This window comes from Sceloporus occidentalis, unplaced genomic scaffold, assembly GCF_023333645.1.
Source record: "Sceloporus occidentalis isolate IW3139 unplaced genomic scaffold, rSceOcc1.0.p SCAF_3, whole genome shotgun sequence".
Lineage (NCBI taxonomy): Eukaryota > Metazoa > Chordata > Lepidosauria > Squamata > Phrynosomatidae > Sceloporus > Sceloporus occidentalis.
The window spans coordinates 158,050,204-158,064,349 of NW_028316983.1; the positions used below are offsets into that span (position 1 = coordinate 158,050,204).

At 41.0% G+C, this 14,146-nt stretch overlaps 1 protein-coding gene across 3 annotated transcripts in view; it reads right to left on the reverse strand.

Moving 5' to 3' along the window:
• LOC149316976 (apoptosis regulator Bcl-2-like) overlaps window positions 1-8,333 on the reverse strand; it is a 157,932-nt gene extending 149,599 nt beyond the window's left edge. For all 3 annotated transcript variants that reach the window (XR_016280555.1, XR_016280554.1, XM_089516615.1), the window contains exons 1-2: window positions 8,149-8,333; window positions 6,955-7,853 (exon numbers count right to left, since the gene is read on the reverse strand). Coding sequence is in view for 1 of the 3 variants with exons in the window: in XM_089516615.1 (XP_089372741.1) it covers window positions 6,955-7,527 (573 nt within the window). In the remaining 2 variants the exon portion in view is untranslated. The remainder of the gene's footprint in view (window positions 1-6,954; window positions 7,854-8,148) is intronic.
• Window positions 8,334-14,146: the final 5,813 nt, after the last annotated feature.

Genomic DNA, 14,146 nt, shown 5'->3' on the forward strand with positions numbered 1-14,146 from the left:
TAAATCGGAAATGATTTGAAGGTACACAACAATAACAGCAACATAGCTGGCATCAAGCTCAGAGCAACTGTTCTGTAAGGGCATGCATACCCAATTCTTACTGCAAACAAAACACTCTCTTCTCCAATGAGGAAGCTTCACTGTCTTACTAAATAAATCTGTTCAAACCCACTATTAGCCATGTGCGTTTCAAGCACTGGGATACATTCAGCATAAATTTGCAAACAAATGCACACAAGCACATAGAGAGAGCAAGACTGCATACAGTACTTTATTCCTTCAGAAAGAAAACAGTTTTAGCTATTCCTGGTGCAGTTCCCCTTTATTTATACCACTGTGTGGGAGCTGAAAGTTCATCTTACAAATTTAACATTCCATGGATCTCATCCAATGCCCACTGAGAACTGAAAAAGTTCCCATCAAGTTCAATAAACGGTGAATCACAGCTTGTGTGGAAAGGTACAATTAGATAACCTCACTAAACCTTTAAACTTGATGCACTCTGTCCCTAAAACAAATTCCAAACGTATCACGTAACAAAGACATCTTTATTTTCTTCAATCACTAAAATGCTTTCAACTGTGTCACACAGTTGCTGAACTTCAGGTAAAGGAATCAGACTATGAGTTTACTGACAAGATACAGAGAGAAACTAACTCCAAAGTCCCACAGAATATGTGTTTGTCTCTGCTCTCTGTTAAGGAGGAGATTATCTCGCTACAATCCAGATGGGAAAAAGAAAAAACAGGGAGAAACACTGGTGTTAACGGCTGTAATTTCTGGAGGGTTTATGGTACTCTGTGACCACTGACATTTTAGGAGAGTGGAACTGCGTCAGTGACTAGAAAGCACAACAGAAAGTTGGAGAGCAGATCAGGCAATCAGTCAACTGGAACAAAGGAGAACTACAGTTTAGTAAGAACAGAATAAAAGCATGTAAAAACAGGCCAAACATAAAGTCAGAGGATCAGTGCATGACTCCAGGAGGCATTTCTTCATTGGAGAATTTTCTCCCTTCCTTCCTTCCTTCCTTCCTTCCTTCCTTCCTTCCTTCCTTCCCTCCCTCCCAAACACGCACAACTTCAGGGAGCATGAGAATCGACTTCATTAAAAAATGTATGTTAAAAATCTACTTCTGTTTGATTACAATAAGCAAAAACATGTATGACTCACTTGTGCTGTTTAGAGCTCAGCATATAATATCATACTTTAGTGTTCCAGATTGACAGCATTATCTAAAAGAGCAAATATTTATCTCCATAATGGAAGTTTCCTATACAGGAGATTTCTAAAGATCTCACTCAGTACTAAACAAAAGTAAAGACTGAAGAGATTTTCAAAGAGCATCAGGGCAGAAAGGGGCAACCTAATACCTCCATACCTCCTCCATCATATAACCCCAGAAATCCTTGAGCAAGGCATTTTAGAAAGCTATATCTATATTGAGAACTTAGGCCCCATTCCCACTGGTCTATAAAGCGAATCAACAATTGGATTATAGGGACACCATTCCCATTTGAACTTGCGTTCGATCCTTGTTTAAGGAAAATCGTTCTCATTTGAATTTGCATTCTATCCTACTTTGATCGATTTCTCCAGCGAAAACCCGAATTAGTGGTGGATAACCCGGGTTATCCTGATATCTGGGTGCTCTCTTGGGTGTCTGAACATTGCAAATTGTTCCAGTGACCTCCAAACACGGTAAGCGCCTGACACACCCTGCCAACCCCCCCCCCATTCCACATAGATCGATGTGTGAGGAGATCCACTGCACACCCTTTTTATAACTATTCTTTCTTTTTTTCCCCTTCTTCTGTTTTTGCTGAGTGCCTAAGTGCCTCAGCGCTCCAGCATCTGGGTAGCAATCACAATGATGCCTAGCCGCCCAAGCACTCAGGCGCTCCAGTGATCCATTGACCACAAAAATCCCCCCAGAAAAACAGGTTTGAAAGATGCAAATGGGAACAAGGAACAAAAATAGCCCGCGTCAAAATGCATCGAAGCAATTGACGTCACTGTGATGTCTAATCACCTAAGCGCTTGATTGACAGCTTAAAAAAGGAAAAACCGGTTCCAGACAGGCAATGGGAACGGGAACAAAAAAGTCCGCGTCAAAATACAACGGAGAAATATCATTGGGAAGAAGAACATGGGTCAAAAAACACAGAGTCCGTTTGCTCCCTTTTGTAATGGGAACGATGGACGTGATTCGAATACGACTTGGGAACTCGCTCCGAGTCTGACTCGCAGCAAGATTCATCGCTTTATAGCCCTGTGGGAATGGGGCCTAAATTTTCAGTTCTGCATTAGACTGAATTGTGTGGATATTTATAGTAATAGAACCAGTTTGTTGTAATGGTTAGAGGATGGACTGGATGCAGGTTCAAGTCTCCACTCACCCATGAAATCCACTGAATGACCTAGGGCTCTTCTCAGCCTGGACATCACAGGGTAGTTATCATGACAGAGTTGGGAAGGGAAGCATGAAATGTATCACTGGAGAAAAGGTAGAATATGAAAGTAACTTAAAAAAAATATCTATAAACACAGCCATGCTGACTGTGCGATTCTGGATGCTGCAGTAAAAAAAGGAACATTGCCAAGCTCTGATTGCTAGCTGTAAGAGTCAATTGATCAGACATCATCCCATTTACATTTTATCTCCCCATTTCCCTGTTTCATGTGCTGTGAAAAGGACTTCTCTTAGTATAGATCGCCAGTGGCTTCTACCTGGAGCAAAACTGCACACAGGATAGAAAACAAATTGGAACCAAAATGGAAATTACAAGAAAAATGGTGGCTAGTGGAGAGGGGGAATCCCTAGATGCCTTCGGGAAGAAGCCTCCAAATGTTCTCTAGAAAGCTCAAAAGGTTTTTGTTTGCTTATGCAAGGCTTACCTGACCTTGTTAATTTTGAACAGAATGTATGCTGCAACATGTTGTACTGCTCTTCTTTTTTATAGTATAGCTATAGGAGCCTGTCCCTATTCTTTCCATTCTGTTAAAGGATTTTCCAGGAACACATCAATTTTGGTAACTGAGGTTCCCCTGCATTTCTGTGTTCTTTTTTAAGTTTAATTTGTCTTCTGCATACCTCTAACAACAACAAAAAGGAGTCACACACTGTGCTATAAAACACACACATTCTATGCACTGCTAACATGTAATCCATTCAGAATCTCCATACTTTAGATGACCAAGTATGCATCTTCAAAGGAAAACACATGCTTCACCCAAAGATCATATTCTGTAACTTCTGAAGTTAGAATCCTAACTGGCAGTTCTGCTTGCATAGCTACTGAAGGAAGCCATTTTCCAGAGTTGTAGGGAGTAGATGTCGGAAATCAAAAATCAATCGACGGCAAGGAGAACATTAACTGAATTTGGGGGAGCCTACATATTAATGCTCCCAAAAGGTTACTTTATCCATACAGTGGGCCCTTGGTATCCACTAGGATTTGATGGATGCTCAAGTCCCATTAAATACAATGGCATAGTCAAATGGTGTCCTTTATATAAAATGGCAAAATCAAGGTTTCCTTTTGAGAATATATATATATATTTACTGTTTTCAAGCTGTGAATGGTTGAATTCATGGGCAGAAAATTCATAGATATGGAAGGTCAATTATCTGAAGTTTCTACAGTGATTAATGTCCTGCTTCAAAATAAAGTGATATTTTAAATTGGCATGCCAATCATTTGTGTTCTGTTGTTTCTCCCTCTTCTGCCTGGTGGATAATAGCTTATTTGGGGAAAAGAAAAAGAAAACCAGTTCTTGCTGAGAAACGCATTTTCAAAGATTAGTGTTTTGGCATGCCAAGTACAACCATGCTTGATATGTTTTATTCAAAGGATGTGCCTTATTCTGAAACGCATAAGCCTTGCATCCCACAAAGAAAAGCTGAAAAGTTGAAGATTAGGGCTTAATTCAGATGGACATGTATATCATTTGATAAATATGCATCTTTGATAACTGGTAGCTAGCTGTGTGAAGAGACAAGGTTCTGTCTGTGGTGATTTCTCCTTTATTATCATCCTTCCATTGGCTCCCCCTCTCTTTCCATATTTGTTACAAACTTCTGTTGATGACTTATTTATTGGAGCTTCTTTCTCCTTACCTTCCCACTCATGCCCTCCATTCTGGTAGTCAAGGACTCTTGTCCCAGCCAAGGATTTTCATTGCTCCATCCCAGTTCCCCCCTTTTCACTTGCTGCCCCTCACACCTGGAACCTCCTTCCCCAGGAGCACAGTTCATCACCTCTTTAACTATCTTCAAAACTGAGTTAAAGACAACACTGTTTGGGGAAGAGTTCCCAGACATTACATGACTGTTATCTAATCTTCATTTTAATTTGTTGTCTGCTATATTTTCTTGCTTGAATGTTAAACTGTATTAATATGTATTAGTTTAATTATTTTCATAGAATGTACGCCATAGGCAGGTTTATTTTATCTATTTTAATTGATTGTATGTACAGCGCTGTGTAAATTTACAGCGCTTTATAAATAAAGCTTAATAATAATAATAATAATGGTGCAGTTCAATATTTGATGCTGTAGTGATGAACAAGGTGGATTTCAGCCCTGGGGCCCCCAAGAAATGATCAGCATCATTAGTCATAGCATCATTTTGTTGATTAAAGACAGGGAACACCATACTAGTAACCACACAGCCCTTACTCTGAGTAGCCATTATTGTCCATAATACTAAGAAATTAAGATTCTGGCTATTTCCAGTTCATATCCAGAAGCTAAATATTTGTATCAACCTTTACTGATTCCAAGTATGTGTAACATCTCTACAGAATTTACATCCTATTATAAGCTGAAAAGCTGTGCTGGAGCCACATGTATTTTGTCCTAAACTCTGCTGGAGCTGCCAGTATTGTTAATAGTCTACTACTTAAATAAACAAAGGTGCCACTTATATTATCAACAGGAGTTTGAAGAGCAGGTGCTGTGCTGGTCCAGAAGAAAATATGACAAGGATTTCCCCCCCCCTCTTTATACCTCAGGACAAAAATCACTAAGCACCAGATAGAGTTGATTTAACAAGAAATGTGATTGGGGCAATTTAAGTTTCTGCTGTCTCTGTTTTTAAATGATCTAAACTTTTTCCCCTTCTAAATATAATAGCACACATTCTCAGATCTTATATACACAAAGTGTGGATATAAGATTTAACTTTAGCACACAGATTCATAAGAAAATCCCCTGACTTTTTATGAAGGGAGGGGAGTCATAACCCAAGCAAGACTACCTTTATATAGCGGCAAATATACTCTTTCTCTCTGCCCCACTGTGTTTCTAGTTCTATTTTTGTCTTCAATGCCATTGTTTTATTATGGAGACGGACAGACAGGCATGTACCAGTACGAGCACATGCACGCACGTGCAGGCACATGCGCACAAGCACACACATCCAGCAAAGCAAATCACACCAATTGGGAATTGCTGGTCGAAGACAAGCAGCAAAACAATGAAAAGTTACAGTTAATAAAACAACACTTATACATACAGAGATGCTTCCTCTGGGCAAAATAGGATTAGGTTACAGTTTACAAGATGGGAAAAGGTAACATGACCTATCAACAGTAAAATCACTTACACTTTTCCCTTCCATCACCAACTTGTCTATGTTGAACTCAACTTTTCTTGGAACTAAACTAGAACTCTCTCACACACACAAACACACACCCACACACACAGAAGGTTATGTACTGTCCACAACATAGTCAAAGAAAACAGATCAGCCGATTTCTGAAATGGGCTTTAGTTCTTATTTTCCTTCCAAACAACTCCAAAGGATCTATTAAATAAGATATTTTAAAAAGAAATTAAAAACTTGTTTTATTTACTGTTATAAACACAACTTGCATACTCAGTTTCTTTGTAAAACTTTGGCCATCAATACAACCATCACCTGCTTAACATGGTTGTGCTCTGTTTAAAGGTGCAGAGACATAACTTCTCTTATCAAACTGGTATACAGTAAATAACATGCCAAATGTTTTATTCATTTTTTTTATTTGCTTTCTATCAAAGTAGACCAAAGATGTTAGAAACATCAGAAGTGCTATGAAGTATACTTACAAGGATGGGACATGCCATACACAGATGATTTCAGCCAAATAGAGTCTGAAGTGATACTAGGTTCAGAAAATCTACCTATCATTACTCTGTTTCACCCTCTACTTCAGATTTGTCCAAGAAACAGTCCACACATGACACGAATCAGCTGCTACATCACTACTTTTCCTTTCTCTTGTGCTTTAACTGTAACTTCATTTTATCAGCAAATTTCGCACAACCTATGAATGACATCAGCGATTAATGTCTGATTGAATCAAGATGGGAAGTCCTCACTGTAACTTGACACAGCCACCAGTTCAACGCAGCCATCAAAAGACCAGACCAATTTACAGCGACATCATTACCAGAAATACCTCACTTTTGATGTCTGCCTTAACCTCCCACCAGACATTCATCCAAAGTCTGTTAAATGTGCAGAAGTTAAGATATATAACCCCTTCCATTGGACCACTGGTAAGTAGGAAAGCATGATGTCTGTTGAAAGACATCAGTATTATGCAGATGCTATCTATAGTAAGTGGTTATCACATTTTGTTTGGAATAAGCAAAATGCCCTGAAACTACTGTACAAGCAGTGTTGCCAACAAGCCTTGAAGATATTCCCTGGAATGTTTTACCAAAATCCCAAATCCCTGGAATTCCCCAATATTTACCGGAATATTCAGTCAAAATCCCCAGAAAGAAATTAATTAAATTCCTCGGATTCTGGGGAATTCCCCAGAAATTGGGAACGATGTGTACAAGCGACAGCCACACTGGGAAACATTAGTCACACAAGCCTTTAGTGACACCAGTGCAAATGTATCAGCAAAGCATCATCGTGAGACAGTGAAAAAGACAAGACAATGGGCCACATACCCATCCTCCGTTGTCCTGGATCCAGTTGTGCAGGTGCCGGTTCAGGTACTCAGTCATCCACACAGCGATATTGTCCACAAGAGGCGACATCTCCCGACTGACACTCTCCACACAGAGCATGCCACCAAATTCAAAGAATGCCACAATCCTCCCCCAATTCACACCATCTCGGAACAACTCTTCCACCACGGCCACAAAGCGACTTCTGGCAGTGCTCGGGGTCAAGTGCAGCTGCCCTGACATCTGAGTAAAGTCCCTCCGATAGCGCCGTGAAAACTCGTCTCCAGCTTGGCGCAAAGTTGAGTGGACGACCTGTGGCACTGGGTATGGTTCATCCCCAGGGGCATTGGTACTCACAGGAGCAGAACCAGGCAACTCAGAAGAACGAGATGCCAGCCCTGCAGGGGCTGGGATGGTCCTAGAAGCAGCAGCAACAGCAGGCGACATGGTGGAAAGATTTTCCCCGTCTCCACTGGCAACCCAGTCATATCCTTTCTGCGACAGCTTGTAATGGATGTACCTCAGCACTATTTCCCTGCTATCGTAACCTCTTATCCCAGGATGAGCCATCATGGATAATGAGGAGTAAGGATGTGGGAGAAGGAGGAACCTAGAAGCATATGAAATGTCCCCCACCCACCCAGAAAATAAAGCAGCCAGTAGTAATAAGTATGGTTATATATAATCCAGTTGTTTTACTCCATGCAGTTCCATTGGTTGAGGTGTGGGGGAGTCCTCAGGGTCTCAAAGGTATTTCCGCCTTCCCAGTGTTTCCTCTTCAGTTTGTGATCCACAATGGAAACCAGATTTAAAATGCAGCCCACACTGTATTCCACATGTAAGGTTTATGAGAAAAATATTATTTTCAGAAATCTTCCTTCCTCTGTCTTGAAAGGCATCTAAAATAAGAAAAGCAGATAGTTGTTCAAAAAATCAGGTGCATTTTCTTATCTGCTGAGCTAGGCTATGCATGAAGAAGCAGCTGCATAACGCAAAACAACAACAACACACAAAACACAAAACCCTGCCATTCAAAATGATTTACTATAAGCAGAACAACCTCCAATGCAAATTCATGCAAAGCACGTTCAACTAAAAAACTCTCCACTGGTTTTCTTGTCCTTTTCCTTTACAAATAAAGTTACCCAAAGTATTATTCTCTCCACAACACACACACATTTGGAAAATACTTACTTGAATAAGAAACGTCATTTTCTGTGAAGTTTCCTTGATGGAAAAATGAAACAAAAATCAAACACTCTTGTCCTCTAAAACAGGATGCCCAGATGCTTCTTTGGTGACCCCAAACAAGAAACCAGGGCTGGGAAGGAGGCTTTCAGACACTCTTTTTGGACTGTTAGGATTTTTCCAAAATGTTTCCCAACAAGGCTCCTGTTTGAATGACATTTCCAAAGAAGTAAAAAAAAAAAAAAAACTCAAAAGAAAAAAAAAAGGAGGGGTAGAGGAAGGAAGAGAAGGAAAAAAGAAAGAAAAACCTACGAAGGGCATGAAGAGAAATGCATGGTTTGAAATCCAAGCTTTTTAATGAGAGCTGGGTTGCAGTGGAGCCTCTTCCCAAATCAGTGTGGTCTTTTGCTTCATTCAGAGCTGGAGCTCAATGATCTCCCATATATATATATATATATATATATACACACACACACACACACACACACACACACACATATATATATATATACACACAAACTGATTTTCCCAGATTGCTCAATTCCAGAGGAGGGGGGGCAATGCACACCAAAATAAAAGGCAGGGGAAAAACGAAGCAGTTTGGGGTCCTTTCCCCCCCCCCAAAAAAAGATCTCCCACCAGGCAAAGGAGGGGGGCCAATGGGATGTGCCTTAATTCCTCCTGACCTCCCCCTCCTTCTTCTTCTTCCTCCTCCTCCTCCTCTTCCCTCCAATGCCCTTACTACCCAGGTAGCCCTTGGGAAGCTTCCTCCTCTTCCTCCTCCTGGAGGAAGGCTGGATGTGTTGCTGTTGCAGAGTCCCACCAGGCTCTGTGTGGAAGCCACTCAATGCAGCAGCAGCAGCAAGCAGCTGCCCAAGGGGAGGAGGAGACTGGGGCAGGGCTCACCCTTCAGCCTCTGCAAATGGGGGCAGCCTGTCTCTTAGCCCCACCTCACGGTTCATTCAAGAAAAGGGGGGAATGAAGACACTCAGAGAAGGAGGGAGTGAAAGAGAGAGAAAAGGAAGCCTTCTTTTCCTTCAAGCCAGCCTTACTTCTCCTCCACCAGGACAAGTTGGGGGATTTTTTGCTTTTTTGGAGGGAGGGAGCTAGCTAGCTCAGCAGCTCTTCCTCCTGCTGCTGCTGCTGGGCTGGAGGCTGGGTGGTCCACAGTGGGAGGGTCTGGCTGGGCAAAGAGGAGGCAAAGCCCAGGGAACACACACACACACACAGTCTGCTTTCCCCTGGCTTGCTTGCTTCATTCATTTGGGCTGGAGGGCTCCGCTGGTAGGGAAGCTGCTGTGGGATTGGTCCACCACCAGGCAGAAGGAGGGAGGAGGGAGGGGGCTGCTTGGCAAAGGGAAATCATCAGCAGGGTCTCTTTCCTTTTATACACAGAGAAAGAAAGAAAGTGGGTTGCTTTTATGTGTGTACACACACACACACATACATATAGAGAGAGAAAGAAAAATAAAGAGGGGTTCTTTTATTTTATACATATATAAAGAGAAATAAGGAGGGTTTTATTATTATATATATATATATATATAGAGAGAGAGAGAGAGGAGGGTTTCTTTTATGCATATATATAGAAATAAAGAGGGTTTGTACATATATATATAGAGAGAAGGGGGGTTCTTTTATTTTATACACACATATAGAAATAAAGAGGGTTTCTTTTAATATATATATATATAGACAGAGAGTTTCTTTTATTTCATACATAACAATAGAAATAAAGAGGGTTTCTTTTACTGTATATATATATCTATAGAGAGAGAGAGGGAAATAAAGAGGATATTTTTATTTTATACATACAGAAATAGAGGTTTTTTATATTTTATACATAGAAATAAAGAGGGTTTATTTTATACATATAGAGAGAAATAGTGTTTCTTACATATATATATGTTGCTGTTTTATACACACACTTATACATATGTGTATATATATGTATTTGTGTTCTCTCTCTCTCTCTCTATACACATATATATATATATATATATACCTCCTCTGAACAAATCATGCCAAGAAACCCCATGCCAGAAGTGAACTGAAGGTACCCAACAACAATACACACAGAAATATATATATATATATATACACACACACACACACACACGCAGAGCAATATGAAGTAGGAACCAGGGTCGTTTGAACTGTTTCAAACCAATTCACAATCCGATTTAAAAGATAGTGGGAATGAGCCCATGGACTCTAGAGACCAGGGTTTGAATTCCTAGCTTGAGCATTTAAAATAAAACAAAACACTGGGTGTCCTCGGGCAAGTCACACTCTCTCAGCCTCAGAGGATGGGAATGGCAAACCCCCTCTGAAGAAACTTGCCAAGAAAAGCCAGCCATAGCTTCGCCTTAGGGTCACGATAAGTATTTTTTTCAATGACAGCAACACTTTGCAGGTACCACAAAAGAAAGAAAAGCCAGGATGTCGAAAGAGGAATATTACTTACAGAGAAAGGAAACCGAGGTGGCCACCCACTCGTGGAAGACCACCCAGTTGGGTCTTGCATGAACTAGGAAAGAAAAGCCAGGGTCCAGTGCTCTAACTGTGGGGCCCACCGATAGAAACCCACACACAACACCAGAAGCAATTTTGTTTTGCCCTGTTCAAAGTGTTAGGCAGTGATTCTTTGCGAATTATAGCTTCCTGTAGGAAACAGGCTGGAGATAGTCTCGGTCAGAAAAAAAGGAGACCCATTTTTCCCCTTACACAGAGCCCTGCCCTTTGAAACCTTGTAACTCCCTTTCCAGTTTGCAAACATTCACACCACCTGAAGCAGCTCCCATATCACCCCCACACCTGTGAGCACTTGCCAATGCAAACTTCTCATCTGCTCCTGAGGAGCCAGGCTAAGTACATCCTTGATGGATGTCACTTTGCCCCAAAAGACCACCTTCCCTCCCCTTTTTCCCCACTGCCATATAAAGCCAGGGCAAGCTGTGTGGGTTCCTCCCGCCACCCTTTTCACATTTAATAAAAATATACATTTTTTTTAAAGGTACAAATTCTCCAGAGGGGTGAGGCGTTGACACTTGTACTGTCCCAGCCTGTGTGCAAAGGAATTCCCACTTGTGGGGCCGACTGAAGAGATAGCAGTAGGGTGCCCTCTGGCTTCCAACTCTGGTGGCTGCCTCAGGCCTATTGCTCAGGTGCCTCCTCACACTGAGGCTGCATCCACACAGGAGAAATAACTCTGTTTGGCACTGCTTTAACTGCCCTGGCTCAAGGCTATGGAATTCTGGGAGGTGGAGTTTGTTGTGGGTCCAGAGTGGAGCAGAGCTCTGTTATATCTGGTACAACCTCTGTCTTCTATTTCTTCATGTAGCTTATCCTTGCGGCTATTATAATACAGAATAACAATTTACCATGTTTCTGTCCTAATTCCTCCCCTAGCATTCCCAATAAATATACTTTTGGATGCAGTTGAACATCCTTTTTAAAGATTTTCCCAATTTTATCCCCCCAATACTTGGTAGTTGTGTGCCTTCAAGTAGTTTCTGATTTATGGTGACCCTAAGGCAAACCTATCCTAGGGTTTGTCAAAATTTCTTCAGAGAAGGTCTGCCATTTCTATTCGTTAAAGGCTGAGAGAATGTGACTTGCCCAAGGTCACCCAGTGGGTTTCCATGGCCATTTGGGGATTCGAACCTGGTCTCCAGAGTCATAGTCTAATGCCCAAACCGCTACACCAGGCTGGCTTAGATAGTACATAGTAAAAATAGTAAAAGCCAGAGGACTTTTGCTTCGGATGCCCATAGACTGTGGAATAACCTGCCAGCAGAAAAGATTCGATAGCTCAATACACTGTTCAGATTTAAAATCAGATTTAAATTTTAGTCCAGATGATTTTTTGTGAATTCCGATGCTGAATTTTAAATGTGGACTGTTTTAAATTGTGTATGTCTTATTTGTCCTTTTAAACTCTGGCATGTTTTAATTAATGTATTTTAACTGATGTTGGTCCCATGTGCTCTCTGCTGCCTTTGTCTTTAACTCCACCTCTCTGCCCTATATCCTACCCAATGTGCCCTTCATTTTTGTGTGTTTGTGTATGTGTTTGGATTTTTAAATGCAATTCCAGCATTGTTCTAATGCAGTTTAACAATAAATAAATATATATTTTAAAAGAAAATAAAACAAAAAGAGAGAGAGACTATTTTGGAATTGAAAAGGGGAGGTGGGAGAGGAGGAGACATTGACCCCATGCAAGCACACAGTTCCAGAACTGCCACAGGGTAATTTACCACACTTGTGGACTATTGCAACACCTGTGCAATTGGGAGCTTATCAGTGGGTTTTCTCCATCATTGTCAAGGTGCAGGCTAGCTACAATTGGAAGACAAGACAGCAATGAAAGAGAGACAGAGAGAGAGACCATAGAGTTGCACTGGATAACCTGGAGATTCATAGAGAGGTGTTTTCTTAGGTAAAAATAATAGTGTTTGTTCATTTGTGGTTAGCCTTCATTCCTAACTCCAGCCAATGTCAAGGTGCAGGCTAACTACAATTGGAAGACAAGGCAGCAATGAGTGAGAGACAGTGTTGTGTGATAGGTATCACCAAAGGTACTATTACTGAACTTTATGTGTGATAAAGGACTTAGTGGCTTATTAGAGTCCTATTAGTCTAAGTATTCCTCTGGTTTCAACTGGTCATCATCTATGAAATAAATTTTTTTAAAGGCCATTATTCTCTATGTACATTTTTGGAAGAAACCCCAATGTTTCCTTCCAAATCTTTGTCTGCTCTACCTGGAGATACTGGAAACTGATCCAGAGACCTTCTGCTTCACCCCATGCTATGTTTATGCACAAGCTAAGGACTTTATCACACATGGATTTTAAACTGCTATAAAAGTTCAATTCCGATCGTAGTTAGCCTGCACCTTGACATTGGCTGGAGTCTAAACATATATTTACAAAAAGGATCCCCAAATAACACCACTTCTCAAATATTTCCGAACCAACACAGTTTTTAACAACCACAGCAATAAATCAGCCACATGTCTGATAAAATTCCATCAATTAAAAACCATGCAAATGCCAAGTGTGAAAGAGCTGTTAACTCATACCTGCAGAGGCTACATCTGCTTTCTTTAGCTGGGGTCAAAGGGAATGTACAAGCTTAAACAGAAATAGGCATTCCTGACCACTGCTGTGATTCAGCAAACAGGTGCTGGGTTCAAAACAGCCCTAAACTGCAAAGTTAACCTTTAAGATGGAGGGCTAGCCTCAAGCAGAACTGCTTCCACTTATTCTACCTACATTGTGCAAGCAGTTTTCTGATGTCATTCTACCTACATAGTGCAAGCAGTTCTCTGATATCTCCTGGGCTCATAATACATTGTGAAGACAGAGTGGAGGGGCGCATTCTGCAACATTTTTATAATGCATGAAGAAAATGCACACATTTCCAAAATGTACATAAACATTAGTAATGCCTCATTAAAAATGCATACAATGGGCACATTTAGAAAAACTACATACAGATCTGATGGGGTGCAGTCTAGCTCTGTCTGCACTAGACTGAAATAGGCTTGGCATGGGAAAATTAGAACCATAATGAGTTCAAGCTTGACAGCTAGCCTCCACACATCTGGAAACACCTTTAATAGGAGAGAAGTGTTGCCTCCCCCTACCCCCCATTAATTGTCTATGAAAAATTGGAGCCTCTGCTATGACTGCTTTTAAAACAAAAGAAAAATAGCACACATTTTATCAGGGAGAAAACAGCTATCAGTTGCCAGTGTAGCAAATCACTTAGAAAGTGTCAATGGCCCCATACAGACAGGCCAAAATAAAGCTGCTTTGAGTCACTTTGGAGGTATGCTGTTTACATGATGCATGCATCCTAAAAGTCCAGAAGCTATGACAAAGCCATGCTCCAGTCCTAAGGCACAAAAGAACAACCACCACCACTACCTTGGATGCACTGATGGAGAGAAATATGCAAGCCTCGGGTATAAATGTACAGTTGTATCCAACTC